This window comes from Rosa chinensis, chromosome 3, assembly GCF_002994745.2.
Source record: "Rosa chinensis cultivar Old Blush chromosome 3, RchiOBHm-V2, whole genome shotgun sequence".
NCBI classification, from domain to species: domain Eukaryota; kingdom Viridiplantae; phylum Streptophyta; class Magnoliopsida; order Rosales; family Rosaceae; genus Rosa; species Rosa chinensis.
The window spans coordinates 37,338,084-37,358,694 of NC_037090.1; the positions used below are offsets into that span (position 1 = coordinate 37,338,084).

General features: G+C 38.9%; 2 protein-coding genes and 1 pseudogene across 2 annotated transcripts; 1 reads left to right on the forward strand and 2 right to left on the reverse strand.

Moving 5' to 3' along the window:
• Positions 1-1,041: 1,041 nt before the first annotated feature.
• On the forward strand, positions 1,042-11,420 carry LOC112194531 (annotated as a pseudogene).
• A 3,837-nt stretch (positions 11,421-15,257) lies between these two features.
• Positions 15,258-16,064, reverse strand: LOC112194532. The gene has a single exon (XM_024334759.1). The coding sequence runs from the start codon at positions 16,062-16,064 to the stop codon at positions 15,258-15,260; it is 807 nt and encodes a 268-aa protein (XP_024190527.1).
• Positions 16,065-17,066: 1,002 nt separating this feature from the next.
• LOC121052144 lies at positions 17,067-17,658 on the reverse strand. The gene is made up of 2 exons (XM_040516212.1): positions 17,512-17,658; positions 17,067-17,386 (listed from the first exon to the last, which is right to left on the reverse strand). Exons 1-2 carry the CDS (start codon positions 17,601-17,603, stop codon positions 17,146-17,148), a joined length of 333 nt encoding a protein of 110 aa, XP_040372146.1. The 5' UTR covers positions 17,604-17,658; the 3' UTR covers positions 17,067-17,145.
• Positions 17,659-20,611: the final 2,953 nt, after the last annotated feature.

Genomic DNA, 20,611 nt, shown 5'->3' on the forward strand with positions numbered 1-20,611 from the left:
CAGTTGGAGATCTGATTTTTGATTCATATCTAGAGGTGAAAGAAGAAGTGGAAGGATGAATAAGAAAAATGATGAGAAAATGGAGGAAGAAGAACAAGAATCTAGGAAGAACAAAAGTCAAAAATGAAGAGGAAGAGCAGAAAGTGAGAAAGTAAGAAACAAAAGAGGAAGAGAAACTGAGAAAGAACAAAGAAGAGAGAGAGAGAGAGTTGTCTCGAAGTAGAAGAATCGAAAGAGTTTTTAATTTTTATGATTTCTGATTCAAGTATATTTTTTAGTTTTTGTGCAATTGACAACAAGCAAGCTTGTGGCCTAGTGGTAAGTGACTCGAGTTTGTAGTGAGATTGGCAAGGGTTCGATCCTTGGCAAAGGCAAGAGGGGTAGTATTTTTGGGAATTAAATCCAGAAATTTCTATCTCGGCTGGTTCGGTAACACCGAACCTATGCAATTGGTTGTACCACTACCGAGCGGAAAACGTTGCTTCAGTACGGTACTACCATATCGACTCTTCGGGTACCGGATTTGTCTGCGCCGGCACCACCGGTTCGGCCGGTTTTCGGTTGGTTCGGGTAGGTATGGTAATTTGAGCCAGCCCTAGTTAGCTCACAACTAAGATAGGCCGCTCAAAAAGTGTTCACAAATATAATTTCGATGCCTCTACAATACACACACACACACACACACACACACAAGAAGGATCTGAAGTGGACGTCCACAACCTAACCCAGAAAAAGTACGGACGTCGCTCCTCCGGCCTCGATCGGGCAGCGACAGCGGAGTTTCTCTTGCCGAACTGAACCAGGCGATGAAGTTGAGCAGTTCAGAAGCGGCTGGACTAGTCAATGAAAGGTTTGAAGTCGAGCTCGATGGGCTTCCATGGCTTCCGGCGAGCTCGCAGCACACCACTGAGTTTCCGATCGCCTTCTTCTTCGCTACTTGATCGAGGCCGTCCGAGATGTCTAGAGGGTGCGTCCGACACCCGTAGCTCAACGCTCGCCGCCTTCTCGAACTAGGACTACCACCACTACCACAACACAATCATGTCGTCTATGCCAATTATTTCTGCATCATTTCAAGTACCACAAATTGCAAAGCTTGAAATTGTTCGCTGGACGGCAAATTTTCCACCAAGCATATGGGGAGATCGCTTCATCAACTATGATTCCCAACACACTGTAAAACTCAATATTACTCCAGTACATTAATAATAGGGCTCTGGTTATCACACTCTAGTTTCCATCATTTCATATTTATAATTTGCACTGTGTGAAGTGTATTCAAAAATGAATGTGAAAAAGTCACTTCCCTTCAATTCCACATGTTTACTTTTCCCAAAATTCTATTGATTTACATGGTTTTAACTCATTTAATTGTTTTTGTAGCAGAAGACTGATGCCTTTTGGCCACAACAGGTTGAAAAACTGAAAACAGTAGTGAAGAGGGAAGTTTTTACTAATGAATGTGATTTTTCACATCGACTCAAGTTCATTGATGCAATACAACGACTTGGCGTGGCATACCAATTTGAACATGAAACAGAAGAATCACTGCAACATATCCATGCTAAATATTGTCATCATGATCAGTTTCGTGACGACAACCATCTTTACAATGTTGCGCTATGTTTTCGGCTTCTAAGTCAACATGTATATCATATTTCATCTGGTACGTAATTATGTTATTGAAAATTTATGTTTGAGCAGGCCTGCAAAATTTGTTGTTTTTATTCTTATATATGCTGATCAATGGCATGCATTTTTGGAGAAAAAAAATACAGATATATTCAACAAAGTTCAAAGATTCAAATGGTAGCTTCAAAAAATGCTTAATTGCTGACGCCTATGGTATGCTAAGCCTCTATGAAGCGACACATCTTAGGGTTAATATGGAGAAGATATACTTGAAGCTCTTCTGTTCATCGACCACCACTCAACTAGGTCTGTGCTTAATAACAAGGGTAAATTTCGCAAACAGTACACCAAGTAAAGGCCACTAATAATTCTTATACACAAAGTTTCAAACCAAACATTTCAGTACACGAAATCTGAAACTCGACCCACTATCAGTACATGACGTCAATTTTTGACACCAAAATATCCGTTATGCCCTCAGTTCTTTTTTTTTTAATAATTTTTTTTTCTGTTTTTTTTTCCCTCGTTTTATCTCTTTCTTCTTCCTTCTTCCGGGCTCACTCCCTCGCTTCCAATGCCGCCTTCCTCACCTCGCATAACAAAAAAAAAAATGACTCGAGTCATTTATAAATTTAGGAAAAAAAAAATAACAGAAAAAAAAATTATTTAAAAAAAAGAACTGAGGGCATAATGGACATTTTGGTGTCAAAAATTGACGTCGTGTACTGATAGTGGGTCGAGTTTCAGATTTCGTGTACCGAAATGTTTGGTTTGAAACTTTGTGTATAAGAATTATTAGTGGCCTTTACTTGGTGTACTGTTTGCGAAATTTTCTCTAATAACAATGTAAGCTATCCAGCACTACTGACTGAACAAATAACTGAAGCTTTGAAGAGATCTCTTCGAAAAAGTCTAGAGAGATTATGTGCCAAGTGTTACATGTCAATCTACCAAGATGAAGCCTCACATAGTGAATCTTTGAAACTTGCAAAGTTGGATTTCAATCTTGTGCAGTCTTAACACCAAAAGGAGCTCTGTGACTTTACAAGGTACACACACACACACACACACACACACACACAGATATATATAGAGGCCCGTTCACAGGCGGACGTCCACAATTGATGCCAAAGTGCTGACACAGCTCATGGAGGCTCGGGGGAGCGCCGATCGCAGCTCTGGTTCCATCCTCGGAGGCCAGGGACACCCCGGACGTGATCGCCATCAAGTTGAGGGCTAATGTGATCGAAGTCGGAGGTCTGCACCAAAAGTTTAACAGAAACTCCGAGCAAACTAATTTTGACTTCGAACTCGTCACTGATGAGTCCACCGACGAACCAATTTTGACTTCGATCACGTCCGGGGTGTCCCTAGTCTCTGAGGACAAAACCAAAGCCGCGATCGGGCGCTGCCTCGAGCTAGCCTCTGTAAGCGGCATCCGCACTTCTGATCCTCTCTCCATAAATATATATATATATATATATATGTATATATATATAATTAATTAATTAATTAATTAATTAAGCTCATAATAATTAAGTGCTCTGGTCTTTGTTGTTAATTTTTCAAGTGGAGTTAGGAGGTCAGTTTATCAATTTATTGAACTAATATCGTTTATTAGGTGGTGGAGAGAACTAGACTTTGAAACGAAACTGCCTTTTGCAAGAGATATGGTGGTGGAGTTGTTCTTTTGGATAGTAGGAGTATATTTTGAACCTCAATACTCCACTGGCAGAATTGTTATGACAAAAGTGGCTGTTCTTCTCACAATTTTAGATGATATCTACGATGCATATGGTACATTTGAAGAACTAGTGATTTTTACCAAAGCAATTGACAGGTTTAAAGTGATATATCGTTAGTTACTTTGCTAGTTAATTTTTTTCTTCCAAGACTCCTACTATATATATAAATATGCTTAAGATTATCATATATATGAATATATTTCAGGTGGGATCTCAAATGCATAGATGAACTCCCGGATTATATGAAAATATTCTATTATGAACTTTTGAATCTTTTCAATGAAATTGACGAGGTGATATCAAAGGAAGGAAGATCACACCGAGTTTCATATGCAATACAAGCTGTACGTAATACACTAATGAAATTAACTTATTTTTAAATTTAGTTCACTAGTTTAATATGCATATGTGTGTATATATTTATTTATCTATATGCTCAGATGAAAAATCAAGCTGATCGTATTTCAATGAGGCTCAATGGTTACACGAAGGACTCATTCCGAGCATGGAAGAGTATATACGCGTTGCAACCGTTTCGATCAGTTACACCTGTCTAACGACCATTTCTTTACTTGGCATGGAAGATATTGTTAAAACCATATACATGCTCACAACATATGCACACAATCATAAAAGGGATCAAGGCTTACCTTCAGCAATCACTGGCATGGATTCCATCTTATGCTGCAACCACGAACACTGAATATGGCCTTCTGTTACTTACCAACTTGCTTCTCAATGGACAGAACAATATGCAAAACGTCGGTAGTAATCAGGGACCAATTCATCTGTATATATAGGAGACTTAACCCTCAAGAAGCTTCACATTAAGGCTATCCATATCGGTTTAGGTTTCCTAGTTAGATTCCTAATGTATCACAATCTTGTAGCCTTTCTTGTAGACTAAGCAATGGATTACTATCCTTAATGAATTGATACACTGCTTCATTAAGTTACTAGGATTGATTTACAGTTTGTATCCATGTTAAACTAGGTTTGACATTTAGCTAATTATCAATTACTTTATGATGATGTGTTAAGTCCATATTTGATCTAACAATCTCCCCCTTGGACTCACACATATCATACTCGATGATTTGCACCAGAGAACATCAAAACCTACTTAACTTACTGAAGTGCGCGCCAGATGACAAACTTAAATCGAAAATCCATTCCAACATGGTCAGATCACAGTTACTTATGCAGAGCAAGAAACAGTATACATTTTAACAAAAATGCAGAGTTTCAAAACCACAAACATAAACTCCTGCAATCCACATATGTCAAACCAGAAGTGATACAATATATGTTAATGTGTATCAACAAGTAAACATATATTAGGTCCTACTGTATGTTTCTAAAACCATAAACTCAAGCAATATTTCTGAACACTGATGGCTTAAAACATTGCTTGAACCTTAGCATCATGCTGTACATGATTTAAGCCATCTGATAGCAAGTATGACATTCAAAACAAGATGATAATTTCCAAAATAAACCAATAAAGCTGCAGCAAAATCATAACTGGAAATACCTCAAAATTTATTGATAATAAAAACTGCCATTACAAATAAGTTGTGATAAACAAAAGTCAAAAATATCACAACTGAAAATACAAGAACTCAAGAACCTTAAAATTTTAAATTGCTCCAATTGGACTAACTCTCTACTGAACCTAAGCATCTAGATTAGCTAAAACTCCAATGCTTGTTGTATGCTTATGGAATGCTGCTACTGACAAGGCCTTGGTGAAAGGATCTGCTAGCTGTGAATTTGTGTCAATACTCAAAACAGCTATTTCACCATGCTTTACTCTTTCTCTAACACTGTAATACTTTAGATCAATGTGTTTAGAATTATTTGACCTTTTACTGTTCTTGCTAAAGAAAACTGCAGCCTCATTGTCACAATAAATCACAAGTGTTCCAGCCACAATATGACTCAATACTTTGGTCTGCATGAGAAAATTCCTAATCCAAAGTCCTTCACACACAGTTTCATATACTGCAATAAATTCAGCTTGCATAGTAGAAGTTGAAACAAGTGTTTGTTTCATGGTTTTCCAAGTAATAGCACCTCCTGCAAGCATGAACACATATCCACAAGTCGATTTCTTGGAGTCCGGATAATTCCCTGCAAAATCCGAGTCTGAGAATCCAATGAGTTTCAGATCCTCCACTTGCCTATAAACAAGCATGTGACTTTTAGTTCTCTGTAGGTATCTCAACACTTTCTTCCCAGCTACCCAATGCTCATGGCATGGATTAGACTGGAATCTTGACAAAATCCCTACTGCAAAAGACAAGTCTGGCCTAGTGCAGACTTGTGCATACATGAGACTTCCTACAAGTCTGACATAAGGCTTTGACTCCATATTTTCCTTTTCAACATCACTACTAGGACTTTGCTTCTTGGTTAACTTATCTCCTTTGGACATGGGAACTTCTCCAGCTGCACACTTCTCCATACCAAACCTCTTTAAAACTTTGGTAATATAATTATGTTGAGACAAACCAAGTAGTCTTTGTGCCCAATCTCTTTTAATCTCAATACCTAGTACATAGGATGCTTCTCCTAAGTCTTTCATGTCAAAATTCCTTGACAGAAAACTCTTAGTATCTTTAAGCAATTTAATGTTACTGCTAGCCAAAAGTATGTCATCCACATAGAGTACCAGAAAAATAAAATTGTTCCCAACTGTCTTCAAATAAACACATTCATCAACGAGATTTTCTGTAAATCCAAAAGTAGAAATCACAGAATCAAATTTCTTGTACCACTGTCTAGAAGCTTGTTTTAGGCCATAAATTGATTTTCTTAACTTACACACTAAGTTTTCACTTCCAGCTTGTACAAACCCTTCTGGTTGCCTCATATAAATCACTTCATGTAGTTCACCATTCAAGAAAGCTGTTTTAACATCTATCTGGTGCAGCTCCATATCAAAATGAGCCACTAAAGCCATGATTATCCTAAACGAGTCTTTTGTAGAAACTGGAGAAAAAGTCTCAGTAAAGTCAATGCCCTCCTTCTGTGTAAAACCCTTGGCAACTAATCTTGCTTTATGTCTCTCTACATTGCCATTTGCATCTCTTTTGGTTTTGAAAACCCATTTACAACCTATAGGCTTCTGTTTGGGGTCAGGTTCAACTAATTCCCAAACTGCATTTTGGCTCATGGAATCAATTTTTTCTTCCATTGCTAGCTGCCACTGATGTGATTCACTACTTCCAATGGCCTGATTAAATGTAGTTGGATCATTGTCCTCTGCATAGTCCATTTCAATTTCTGCTTCTTGTAGATAAATAATGTAGTCACTCTCTTCCCCCCCCATAAGTTGGTTTTCTTGCTCTCTGTGATCTTCTAGGCTGAGCCACTGGAGGATTTTGAGGTTCAGTTACTTGACCAGTTACGTGGTCAGTTACTTGACCAGGTACAGTTACTTGGTCAGTTACATGGTCAGTGACATGGTCAGTGACTTGACTAGGTACAGTTACTTGGTCAGTTACTCGACCAGGTATAGTTACTTAGTCAGTTACGTGACCAGTGACATGATTAGTTACATCTTGTTCTAAAGGCAATGCTACACTTATATTCTCATCTGACACAATTTCCTCAAAATCTGAGGTTAAATCATCAAGGTTTGTATTGTGAACTTTTTCACTTAGAAACTTTACTTGATGTGTTTCAAAAATTATAGGTGAATGATGAGCAGAATATAATTTATAGCCTTTAGATTTATCTGGATAACCTATAAAATAGCAGCTAACAGTTTTGGGGTCAAGTTTATTCAAGCTTGGATTATAAATCCTAGCTTCTGCATGACATCCCCAAACATGACAGTGATGAAGACTAGGTTTCCTGCCACACCAAAGCTCAAAAGCAGTATTTTCTATGGCTTTGCTAGGTGTCCTGTTGCAAATATAATTTGCAGTTTTTAAAGCCTCACCCCACAGAAATTTAGGCAAACCAGTTGTACACATCATGCATCTAACCATGTTCAAAAGAGTCCTATTCTTTCTCTCTGCAACACCATTCTGTTATGGTTTATAGGGTGTTGTGTATTGAGCTTTAATTCCATTGTCTTGCAAAAACAAGGCAAATGGACCCTTTTGTTGGCCGGATTCAATGTACTCTCCCCCTCTATCTGACCTCACTGTTTTGATTTTCTTTTCCAGTTGATTTTCTACCTCAGACTTAAAGATTTGAAAGGCTTTCAATGCTTGTGCCTTTTTTGAAAGTAGATAAATATAACTGTATCTAGAAAAGTCATCAATGAATGTGATAAAATACACATTCCCACAGATAGTTTGATGCCTAAATGGTCCACATATATCAGTGTGTATGAGTTCTAATAAATTTTGGCTTCTATATGCAGTTTTCTTACTTGTGTTGGTTATTTTTCCCTTAAAACATTCCACACAATCTGTTAGATCAGAAAAATCAAGTTCATTTAGGATTTTGTTTTTCACCAATATTTTTAGTCTCTCTTTTGAAACATGGCCGAGTCTTCTATGCCATAAAAATGCAAATTTTTCATTTAGTTTGGTTCTTTTAACACCTGTTAAAGTGCTAGTACTGTTTGTGTTATTTTCAACAAGTAAAATTTCTTGTTGAGCCATTGAACAATTTAACTGTAAATAATCATTCATAATAACACCAGAACCAATTTGAACAGAATTTTTAGAAATAAGAATTCCATTATTATCCATAATAAGTCTACAACCAGATTTTACTAAAAGAGAAACTGAAACCAAATTCCTTCTCATGGAAGGTACATAAAAAACATTGTCCAAAACTAACAATTTTCCTAATCCTAAATCGAGGTTTAAGGTTCCAATAGCCTTGACTGCCACTCTCATGCCATTGCCTACACACAGGTTCACTTCATCACTTTTTGGGATTCTCCTCCTTATGAATCTCTGCAAAGAATTATTAATATGAATAGGTGAGCCTGAATCTATCCACCAAGACTGTGGTTCAACATTTATAAGATTAATTTCTAAAGAAAAAACTGTATTAGAAAAAATCTTACCCTTTTTGGCTAACCAATTTTTATAGCCAGTGCAGTCCTTTTTCATGTGTCCTACTCTTTTGCAAAAGTAGCACTTGAACCTAAATGGCCTGTTTTCCTTGGCCACTGCAGCTATTGAACTCTTAGTTATGGCTTTGGTAGGCTTGAGCTTGTTCTGGGGCTTTTTCTTCTTAGGCTTCTCTATGAGATTTATGGCTGTAACAGGTTCTTTTTCTTCCTTGATCCTAGATTCCTCATCCACATAGATGGATATAAGTTCATCTAGAGTCCAGTTTCCCTTTTGAGAGTTGTAACTGGTCCTAAGATGACTAAAACTGTTAGGCAAGGAATGTAGTGCATAATGCACTACCTGCTCATCCCTAACCCCCATCAAGAGCTCCCTGAGTCTGCCATTTATATTGATCATCTTCATAATATGTTCTCTAACTCCCCCTGAACCCATGTACTTCAAATCATGAAACTCCTTGGTTAGTCTAGTTGCTTCTGCCTTTTCACTTTCTTTAAACTTAGCACCTATGAGTTCCAGAAAATCTGATGCTAGCTCAGGCTCTTCTATACTTCCCCTGACAGTCTTGGACATAGAGGTACGAATGAGGTTCTTAGCCATTCTATTGGATCTATGCCACTTCTTGTAAAGGTCAGTTTCTTTCTTGGTGCTCTTTTCATCCAACTCTTTAGGCTTATCCTCAGTAAAGCAATAGTCTATATTCTCATGCATTCCCATATAGTTCTCTACAAAATCTAGCCAAGCTCTATAGTTTGTTCCAGTTAGCATCAAGACACTGTTCAAGTTCATGTAGGAATTACCTAAGGAGCAAAACAAAATTCGAGTGAGCTCTCAATTTGTAAAGAAAATAATTTTAAGTTTTCTGTGTTTTATTTAGCTCAAAACAAGAACATACAGAAAACCTAAACAATCCATACTTGCATTCATATCAGTCCATAACCAAAAATAATGTTAAGCAACACTTTTGAGCAGAAGCATAATATCCTGGAGTTCTTTATCAATATACCATGTTCAATGAAAAGAAGTTATCCAAAGAAATTTATCCACATCTTTAGATAGAAGAAAAATTTCTAAGTATCCGTATTTATTTTCATCAAGCATGCATATTGCTGTTTTGTGTTCTAAAACCATACTTGACCACTTCTTTGGAAGATAAAACTGAACCATAGTTTTAAAACACAAAACACAATTTCAGTTTTGTTACTCGATCAGGTACTTGATTAGTTACCTAACCAGTTACTTGGTCAGTGACCTGACCTGCTGACCAGTTACATGGTCAGTGACCCGACCAGTTACATGGTCAGTGACCTGATCAGTTACATGGTCAATTACCTGATCATTGTTTTCTGCCAACATCAATGAAGAAAGCTTTGTGCATCATAATCACTTATGCCAACAGAAAACCACAAAACTCATGAGCTTTTAACTTTATATTCTACCCAGATTCATCCTTGTAAGAAAATTAAGCTCTCGTATCTGTCAATTTTAATAACGTGTAAACAAATTCTGGGAGATTTTTGTTCTTCATGTAATTTTACACAATCACAGATACAATACCATATCATCAATCAATTCATCATGCATATTCAAGCACAATCAAAATTGTTTCGATTCCAAGAAACCACAGAACAATCAAGAAATTGTAAATTTCATCCGGTCACCATCTACTCTAACCTAACGCATGCCGGGAATGCAACTAGTGCTCTTGAGCACAATCAAAAACTCAATTATCATGCTATGAATCGAAATCAATTTTCACAGAAAAACCTGTTTTTGCTTTTTCCCCAATTTGCTGCTAAAAATCACAGCGGAAGCGTGAATTTGATATTTAACCAGATGCAGCAATCGACTTAAGTAACTTACCTTGATCAGGTACATGACCAGTTACATGGTCAGTGACTTGGTCAGTTACCTGACCAGTTACTTGATCCGTAAAGCAAAAAACCTTTTTTTTTTTTTTTGTTTGTTTGTTTTGCAAAACCCTTCAACGATTTTGATACTTGTGAGCCTATGCTCTGATACTAATTGTTAAAACCATATACATGCTCACAACATATGCACACAATCATAAAAGGGATCAAGGCTTACCTTCAACAATCACTGGCATGGATTCCATCTTGTGCTGCAATCACGAACACTGAATATGGCCTTCTGTTACTTACCAACTTGCTTCTCAATGGACAGAACAATATGCAAAACGTCGGTAGTAATCAGGGACCAATTCATCTGTATATATAGGAGACTTAACCCTCAAGAAGCTTCCCATTAAGGCTATCCATATCGGTTTAGGTTTCCTAGTTAGATTCCTAATGTATCACAATCTTGTAGCCTTTCTTGTAGACTAAGCAATGGATTACTATCCTTAATGAATTGATACACTGCTTCATTAAGTTACTAGTATTGATTTACAGTTTGTATCCATGTTAAACTAGGTTTGACATTTAGCTAATCATCAATTACTTTATGATGATGTGTTAAGTCCATATTTGATCTAACAGATATTGTAACCAAGGAGGCATTTGAGTGGTTGTTGAATGACCCTAAAATTCTTAGAGCTTCCAATACCATTTTTAGGCTCATGGATGACATTGTTTCCACAAGGTATGTACATATAACAAAACAGATCGATTTGTCAGCTTAATATATGTTTGTTTTAATTTAGGCTTATAATCTAGTTTAATTAGAGTATTTTACTTCTGCAGTTTGAGAAAGTGAGAGGACATGCACCTTCTAGCATTGATTGCTACATGAAGCAATATGGAGTTTCAGAGCAAGAGACCGTCGGCGTATTCAACAAAAAAGTTTTAGATTTGTGGAAGGATATAAATGAGGAGTTTCTTAGACCGTACCAACCGCTGTGCCAACGCCGGTTCTTGTGCGTGTTCTCAATTTAACAAGAGTAACTGATCTCCTTTACAAAGGGGAAGATGGTTTCACACGGGTTGGGAAGATGACCAAAGATTGTGTTGCCGCGCTCCTTATCGATCCAGTGCCACTGTGATTGATTGAGTTTCTTTTCACTAATTCGTCTTTTTATATGTACGTACGTACTCCCTCTTTAATTGATCAATAAGCTGCTTCTTCATGTTGAGGGTGTTGTTGGCCGGTGATGCCAAGTTTGGTTGAAATACATGGTATCTACATATTCATGGTTTCTATCCATGTCTACAGGTGCAAAATCAAAAATCAAAAACTTAAAAGTCTATTATCAGCCTATATAATTGCTGAAAGAGAAACAGAAACGACGTAAAGTACGTATATATTTAAGTGGAACTTGGATGAAGCCATGAAACGATGCAAGACCAAAATGATCATTTGGCATATTAAGTTTTTTCAACTGCTCTTGTCCAACAGCTACTCTCAAACCTTCCTTTCTGCTCACTCTTGGATGGTATGAAGACTTCAAGCTTGACAAAGAGTAATGCAAGACCAGTGGTACGTTGTAGACAAAGAGTAAAGTGGGCCAGACCTATAACAGGACAGTTCAAGATGAACTGTGACAGAGCATACAAAGCATCCAATAGGGGTGGAGGAGCTGGATGTATTTTACGAAACAGTGAGGGTGAATTTTTGGCAGGTACATCCCGCCCTCATGCACTAGTTACTTCTCCTTTTCATGCCGAGTTACTTGCACTCAAAGAAGGCTTACGGCTAGCGCAGACTTTACAGTACACAGAGGTGACTTTTGAGAGCGATTGCACTCTTTTGGTTCAAGCTTTGCAACAGGAAGATCAAGATCTGTCGACCATCAGTGCCGGCCTTGGGCCTAAAGCCTCAGATTGCAGGGCCTCAAAAAAAAAAAATTATGTTGCCTGCAATAAAAAAATTAAAAAACTAAACAAACAGAAGACGCTTAGACGCAATATGATAAGGAGACCCTTCAACCCCATCAATTTTCCTTCAAGCCCAATTAGTCATGTTAGTCCATCAATAGATCGTAGGTCTAGTCCAATTTCCTTTGTGGCCGGTCCTGTGACACGTGTTGGTCACCTGTAATGCTGAGGAAAACCTTCCTCTAGTTTATATCTTCTGTTCTATTGCCACTGAGGCTTAGAAAGGAAATGAGTTGCTTTTGATAATTGCCTTGTCTTTCTTTCTTTCAAATTTCCTTTACTTTTAATTACTGTATGTGCTCCATCAACTGGTAATCAGAGCCAAGACGATCAGAGGCAGCCAAACCCAAATACCCTTCTCCTCTGCACTTGTCAATCCACCACCACCACCATCACCGCTCACATCTGCTCAACCATCCTCCTCTTCCCAACTCCTCAATACCTCTTCACCTCCTCCTGAGTTTTCAAACTTCCAACACTCTAGAATTTCTGCAAAACCAAAATGAAGAGCTGCACGTGCCCATGGAAACACTTACCCAAAACCAAAATCAAATTTTAGCTCAGCTTGCTGTTCTCCAAAACACCGTACTAGCAGCACTCCTCCAAAACCGCCAATCGCCGTCGTCCACCACCCACATCACCACATCTTCACCCCACATCTTTAGGGATTCAATTGTTGAATTTGTTGGGCCTCGAAATTTTTTTCGCCTTGAGCCTCCAAACTCACAGGGCCGACACTATCGACCATGCACCTCTTGATTGATGAGATTAGGAGCCTGCTTCAGGGAAATATTGGTTTCTAGGTTACTCATGTACAATGAGAAGCGAATACGGTTGCTCACCTATTAGCTTCTCACACATTGAGGAATAGTGATAGCTAATCATGGTTTGTTCAAGCTCCTGACATTATAAGAGTAAGTTCATCCGTTGGATCACTGGGTCAGTTACTATTCACTACTTTTGATGTTCATTTCCACCCTCTAGGTCACTGGCATAGTTTCCATACTAACCTGGGTCACTTTTTGGGTTAGTTTCACGAAACTGACCAAGAAGATGGAAATAAACATAAAAAAGCAGTGACTGGTATATGAACCAGTGACCCAACGAGTGATAATTATACTTTAAATTATTAGTTCATATATTAAAATTTAGTTGATAATTATACTTCAAATTAGTACTTCATAAGCATACTTTATACTTCATTTTATTTAAATTATACATTATACTCACCTTATACTTAAATAGTTGATACATTGTACCTCGTTTATATTTGTACTAATAGATTTATACTTTTTTTTAAAAAATTTAATAGCGACGTCAAGCACAAGATTTGTGGAGAGCTGCGATGACCAAATCGAAAGGAAAAGAAAAAAAAGGTGATTTCATTAGTTTAGAATGTTACGAGATTGTTATGGGCTTTCAACAATTTGATGACATTCCAAACCATTCCTCTTCGGCTGGAGGAACCTCCAGGGGAGGAACTGAACGGATGCACACACAACAATCCGTTCCTGATTCTCATGTCCAGTTGGACATAGATGCAGTTGTCCCAATCCTTCGGTGAGGCCTCAAGGAAAGAAGGCTGCCAAAGAAGCTCTTCGGAAAGGAAAGAAAGCATCTAATGATTCCAGTCCTCTGACGAACGATGTGGAGACTATAGCAACCAACCAAACATCAATGATGTCTGCCAAGGAGAAACGTGATGAGGAATATGCTCGACATCTCCGTGACCAACAACAACGAGATTATATACGCTTGCAAATAGATATGCGAAACGAGGCATTCAAAATTCAAGAGAGGGAAGAGCGTATTATGGAGATGGACACAAGTAAGATGACGCCAACCAAAAAGAATTACTGGCAAAGAAAACAAAAAAAAATTGCAGAGAAAGAAGCTGAAGATGCAACCCGTGGATCTAACATCTCACAACCATCATTCCCCGGTGGGTATTATCTACAATCTCCTTTCTCCGGTGGCTATCCACAACCTCCTTTCTCCGGTGGCTATCCACAACCTCCTTTCTCCGGTGGCTATCCACAATCTCCTTTCTCCGGTGGCTATCCACAACCACCATTCCCCGATGAGTATTATCCACAATCTCCTTTCCCCGGTGGCTTCCCACAACCACCATTCACCGGTGGTGTCCCTTCCCCACCTTTCTCTTCGGGTGAATCCACCAACCCCAACCATATGGATGGCACAAACACAAATTAGATTCCTAATGAAGATGAGGATTAGGAAAATTAGGGAGTTATATATTTTAAATAATTGTATTGTTATGATTCCAATGCTTGGTTTTTGACTTATGTAATATTGGATTGATGAAATTAAAATTTATTTGAATAATACCCTTACAAATGAAAAGCTAAATGAAACCACACAAACATAATTAAAAACATTAAAACTATAGTAGAAACCACACAAACATAATTAAAAACATAAAAACTAATAGAAAACACACACAAATAGTAGATCTAGATATTCCTATTGCCTTGAAATTCCCAAAAGTGTTGAATGAGATCTTCCTGAAGGTTGGAGTAACTGTGCTCAGATCTAATTTGTTGGTAGCGGTCCATGAATCCATTCATATGATGAGCATCTCTACCAACAGGATCAAAGTCTCTACCGGTTCGTCCCTCCCATACCTCAGCAATCCTGGACCTCATATTGTTATCCTCCTCATCATCGGACTCCAACTCATCATCGCTGTCTTCAGGTCGTTCATTTTCGACAATCATGTTGTGTAATATAATACACGTCAACATAATGTATCGAAGGTCCTCTTTATGCCACCCACGAGCAGCTCCTCTAACAATACGAAACCGTGACTGTAATATACCAAAACATCTTTCTACATCCTTCCCATACCCCTCTTGAGCCTTTGCAAACTCGATTTCCTTAGGGCGTGTAGGATTTCGAACAGTTTTCAAGAAAGTCACCCATCGAGGATAAATACCGTCGGCGAGATAGTACCCTAGACTGTGAGCTCTGTTGTTAACTTGGAATTAGATCAGAGGTGCTCTACCGGCGGTAAGCTCATCAAACAATGGAGACTTTGCCAAGACGTTCAGGTCGTTGCATGCCCCAGGCATTCCAAAGAATGCGTGCCAAATCCAGGTGTCGTAAGATGCGACTGCTTCCAGGCTGATAGTGGGGATCTGTTTCCTACCACTATATTCTCCAGCCCAACCTGTCGGACAATTCTTCCATTGCCAATGTATACAGTCGATGCTCCCAATCATTCCTGGAAAACCTCTCCTCTCAGCTTTGGTAAGAAGTCGTTTGAGGTCGGCTGCAGTAGGAGCGCGGAGGTATTTTGTTGAGTAAAGATCAACAATTCCTCGTGTAAAGTGCTGAAAGGCTGCGACGGAGGTGGATTTCGCCATCCGACAATACTCAGTACATTGATCTGCCTCTGCACCGTACGCAAGCATTCGCAAGGCAGCTGTCATCTTCTGCTCCGGAAGCAGTCCGACTTTGCCGGTAGCATCTGACCTTTGACCAAAGTAACGATCATACTGGCAAAGGTCAGTAGATATATGCTTGAAGAGATTGAGACTCATCCTGTAACGTGTTCGGAACTCCGGATCTTTGAACACTGGCCGGTCGACAAAGTAGTCGGCCAACATACCTTTGCCCCTTTCTTCTCTAAGTTGTTCCTCATTTGGTGCACGACCCGGATGAGAACCGCGCCCTCGGTGTTGATTTCCAGATTCTTCTGCGACTGCAACGATGACAATGGCGTTGGTGGCCATCATCTCTTCATCATCTTCATCCTGAGACCGTTGAATTTGATCCCACAAATTGTTCATTGCAACGAGGGAAATTTAGGAAATTTGTAATGCTAGAGATAAGAAAAGGGTGAAGGTTTGTTAAGCTCGGATGGTGTGTGTATGTAGTGAAAACATCATGTCTATTTGTTGAAATTTTTCACACATAAAAGTGTCGGTGGGATATCACTCACTCATTTCAAAAAAATTGTCAGTGGTGTGCATGTGATAAAAGTGTCGGTGGATTTTTAAATTTTTTCACACTTTTCAAAAAACTTGTCGGTGGTGTGCATGTGATAAAAGTGTCGGTGGAGTTAAAAAAATTTTTCACACTTTTCAAAAACTTTGTCAGTGGTGTACATGATAAAAGTGTCGGTAGAGTTTTAAATATTTTCACACTTTTCAAAAACTTTGTCGGTGGTGTATATATGATAAAAGTGTCGGTGGAGTAAAAAAAAAAAAAAAAGAGTGTCGATGGACATATAATTTGTCTACCAATAAAATTTTCTTTGTTTATCAATACTATTTATTTACATCATACATTTCTCATTTTCCAAAAAAAAAAAAAAAAAAAAAAAATAGATGAACAGTAACTGACTGGTGACCCTGACCCAACGGGTGGAAGCAAAGATCCAGTGGCAGTGAATAGTTTCCTGCCCTGGTGACCGTGACCTGGTGACCCAACGGGTGAACTTGCTCTATGGGATCGACATTCGAAACGAGTGTACTCGTTAATTGATTTAATGAAATTACTTTTAAAAAAAAAAAAAACAAATATGCAAACTCTGGCATTGGGTTGCCATCATGTGCTTTATTTGATTATTTTGTTTGAGCACTATTTGTTAAGGGTTGTTCTAGCTGGACCTTCAAATTTGATATTTGGAACTCCATCTTTTTTCAATTATCAATAGACTTTGTCAACTCATATGAAAAGACAAATAAAAACAAAAAAAGAAAAATATACGTAAAAAAAATTAGAAGCAAATACTCTTCTTACCTCTCCCATTAATATTACATGCAATTTCAATCATTTTTTTTTGGCATTGAAGAAACATTACAGAAGAAACAAAGGAAAGCAGAAAACGAAAAAACAAGAAAGCAAGAAACAGCTCTATAAGCCTAGCTAAGGAGGGGCTGCAACATCGTAAAGCAAAATAAGCATTAGGGAGGGGGGAGGATTGGAGCACCAATCAACAGGACACACCCTACGTAAAGCCATGGAAGCCACCAGATGATCAGCAGCAACATTGGCTTTTCTAGTGACCCAACGCCAGTTAACACGATGAAACGGCAGGCAAGAGCTCGAATGCGAGTAACAATCTGAGCAGCCGTCCAGTCCACTGTTGAGAGGGGGTTTTGTAGAGCTGAAATGAGAGTCAAGGAGTCAGATTCCAGATGAAGAGAAGAGAGGGAGAGGGAAGAGGCTGCGTTGAGGCCAAGCTCGATTGCTAGAGCTTCAGTAGCCAATGGAGAAGAAGTAAAATCGAACCTGGAGGAGCCCCCCACTATGACTCTAGATGGATCACGTATCACTATTGTCAGTCCACAAGAGTTTAAATCCGCATCCCAGGCCGCATCCATATTTAACTTAAGAGAACCACAATGAGGAGTAGACCAATGGTTCTCCTTGGTGGTCAGATCAAAGATGCAAGAGTGACGCGTAGGAAGTAGGTTCAGAGGGATCTGAAGGAATTCCTTCGAAGCAGCATAGGAAAGAGCAGCCACAATTGAAGGGTTACAAAGAGCATGCTTAAAAACGAGATTGCACCTTTGTTTCTAAATGAACCACATAAGGAAAGCAACGTGGGTGGGAAATTAAGCATCAGCCAAAGCCAAACCATTGTCAGGATCAAACAAAGCCAGCAGCCAATTGTCAAAAGTGGTGATTGCTTGAGTGTCAATACAGTAACTAAGGGGATGTGCAAACCAGGTCTGAATGACCAACGGACAAAGAAGTAACCCATGTTCAATTGTCTCAGGAAGAGAGTCACACAGAGGGCAAATAGAGGTAGCAGCCAGGTGTCTTCTAAATCTGTTAAAGTTTGTAGCCAAAACGTTGGATGCTGCACGCCACAAGAAGAACTTGATTCTGGAAAGGACACCAACTTTCCAGATCCACCTCCAAACATTTGGGTGTATTTGATGGGACTAATGGGGATGACAAATGAGAGTCGGAATGAACTTCGAGATGGCGAATTTATAACCAGATTTGACAGTGTAATCCCCCGATGCGGAGGCAGACCAAATTAACTTATCCAAATCAAGAGCGGGGCCAAACTAAGTAGCACAAATTGCAATGATAACCTCAAGAGGGAGTAGAGATTGTAGTGCAGGCAGATTCCACGTGTTTGAGGATTTGTCAATCAGTGAGGATACAGGAGTAAATGGAGCATGAAGGGGCATAAGGGAACTTAAATTAAAGTTCGGGTGTCATGGAATCCAGTTGTCACACCAAAGGTTAACATCATCCCCAAAACCAATCTGCCAAAGAGAGCCATCTAAAAGGAGGGTTCTACCCTCTAGCAGACTAGACCGTGCCCGAGAAGGGGACGGTCCTCGAACTACATGGAGAAAGGAATAGTGTGGAAAATACAAACTTTTCAAAATCCAAGCCCACAATGCTTGAGGATTGGATAAGAGTCGCCAACCTTGTTTAGCTAGAAGAGCGATGTCGAAATCTGCAAGGCTGTGAAAGCCAGGGCCTCTAACAGATTTTGGAAGGCCAAGCATTTCCCATTTCTTCCAGTGTATTCCCGACTTAGATGAGCTATTCCCCCACCTGAAATTGGCAAGGGAGGAGGAAATCTTGTTACATATCATGGTGGGAAACTTGAAGACACTTATAGGGTAAGTAGGAATAGCAAGCGCGACCACTTTAATCATGATCTCCTTCCCCGCCTGTGAAAGGGTTGATTGGTTCCAGCCCTCAATTTTTTTTTTTATCAATTCTCTCTTTTACATAATTCAAAGCTGAGATCTTTGACCGACACCAAATCATTGGGAGGCCCAAATAAGAACCCGAGTTCATCACTTCTTTCATCCCCAAGATATGGCTAATCAAATGAACAATTTTCGGTCTGGTGTTGGGACTAAAGTATAAGGAGGACTTCTGAAGATTTATTGATTGACCAGAAGTAGTGCAGTACAAATGAAGAGTGTCTGATAATACCTCACAATTGTATAAGGTAGCTTTTAGAAAGAAAATTGAATTATTAGCAAAGAAGAGGTGACTAATTACGGGCCATCCTGACCAAGCTTAACAGCATCAAGAAGACGGTTTTGGTAGAGCCTTCTAATCATTGACAAAAGAACATCATTGATGAATAGAAATAGAAAAGGGGAGAGAGGGTCTCCCTTTCTTAACCTCTTTGTAGGCCTAAACTTCCTGCCTGGAGTTCCATTAACCAACAAAGATATAGAGACAGAAGTAACACAAGCCATTACTAATCGAACCCAGCAACGACGAAACCCCATTTCTAGTAAAACCAATTCCAAAAACTTCTAGTAAATGCGGTCATAAGCCTTATTCATGTCTAATTTCATAGCAAACTGTCCAAAACCAGATTTCACGGTGGAAGCATTTATGAGCGACCAGTATATTGTCTTGGATTTGTCTACAATAAACAAAGGCAGATTGGTTTTCCGAAATAAGATCCGGCATGGAGGGACGAAGTCGGTTGGAAATGATTTTTGTGAGGATTTTGTAAGCAAAGTTTCATAAACCAATAGGACGAAATTGAAAAGCATGCTCAGGGGTTTCCACTTTTAGAATGAGGGCAATAAAGGTGCAGTTGAACTGGTCAGGCAGGGACATAGCCGCAAAGGATTGAGAAGTGGCCTCTTTGACAACGATCTTGACAATATCCCAATAGGAGTGGTAAAAGGTACCAGAGAATCCATCGGGGCCAGGGGCCTTGAGCGCACCAAGTTGAAAAACTGCATCCCTTACTTCTTGAAGAGAAATATCATGCAACAGAGTATTATTCATTTCCTGGGCGACAGCTGGCTCCACAAAGTCCAGGACAATGTCAATATTAGTACGGTTAGAGGCAGTATACATTTCCTGAATGTAATGATTCAAATGAGTCACAATAGCATATTCAGACAGTAACCATAAAACAACATCATCTTTTAGGCGAAGAATTTTGTCCCTGTATCTATGCATGATAGCGGTCTGATGGAAATAATGAGTGTTCTAATCACCATGGGCAAGCCAAGAGATGCGGGAACGTTTCTTCCAATAGATTTCTTCTAGCAACCAAAGAGAGGCAATATGATTTGAAGTGGTACAAATGTCATCCTGGGTCTCTTCCGTTTCTAACTCTAACAGAGTTTGGATCTTTTGAATGCCATAAGAAACCTGTTTACCAAAATTCGGGAAGGTAGCTTTAGCCCAATGAGAAAGGCCTGATTTGCATTGATCAATCATTTGGACAATTGCATTAATATAACATTCAATTAAACTTTTTTTTTCTTTATGTTACCAACATAATTCTATAATTCACCTAAAAAATTAAGTAAAAATAATTAATTTCTATATATAGCCCTATCATTTAATACAAAAGTAAATTCAAAACAAATTGATTTGG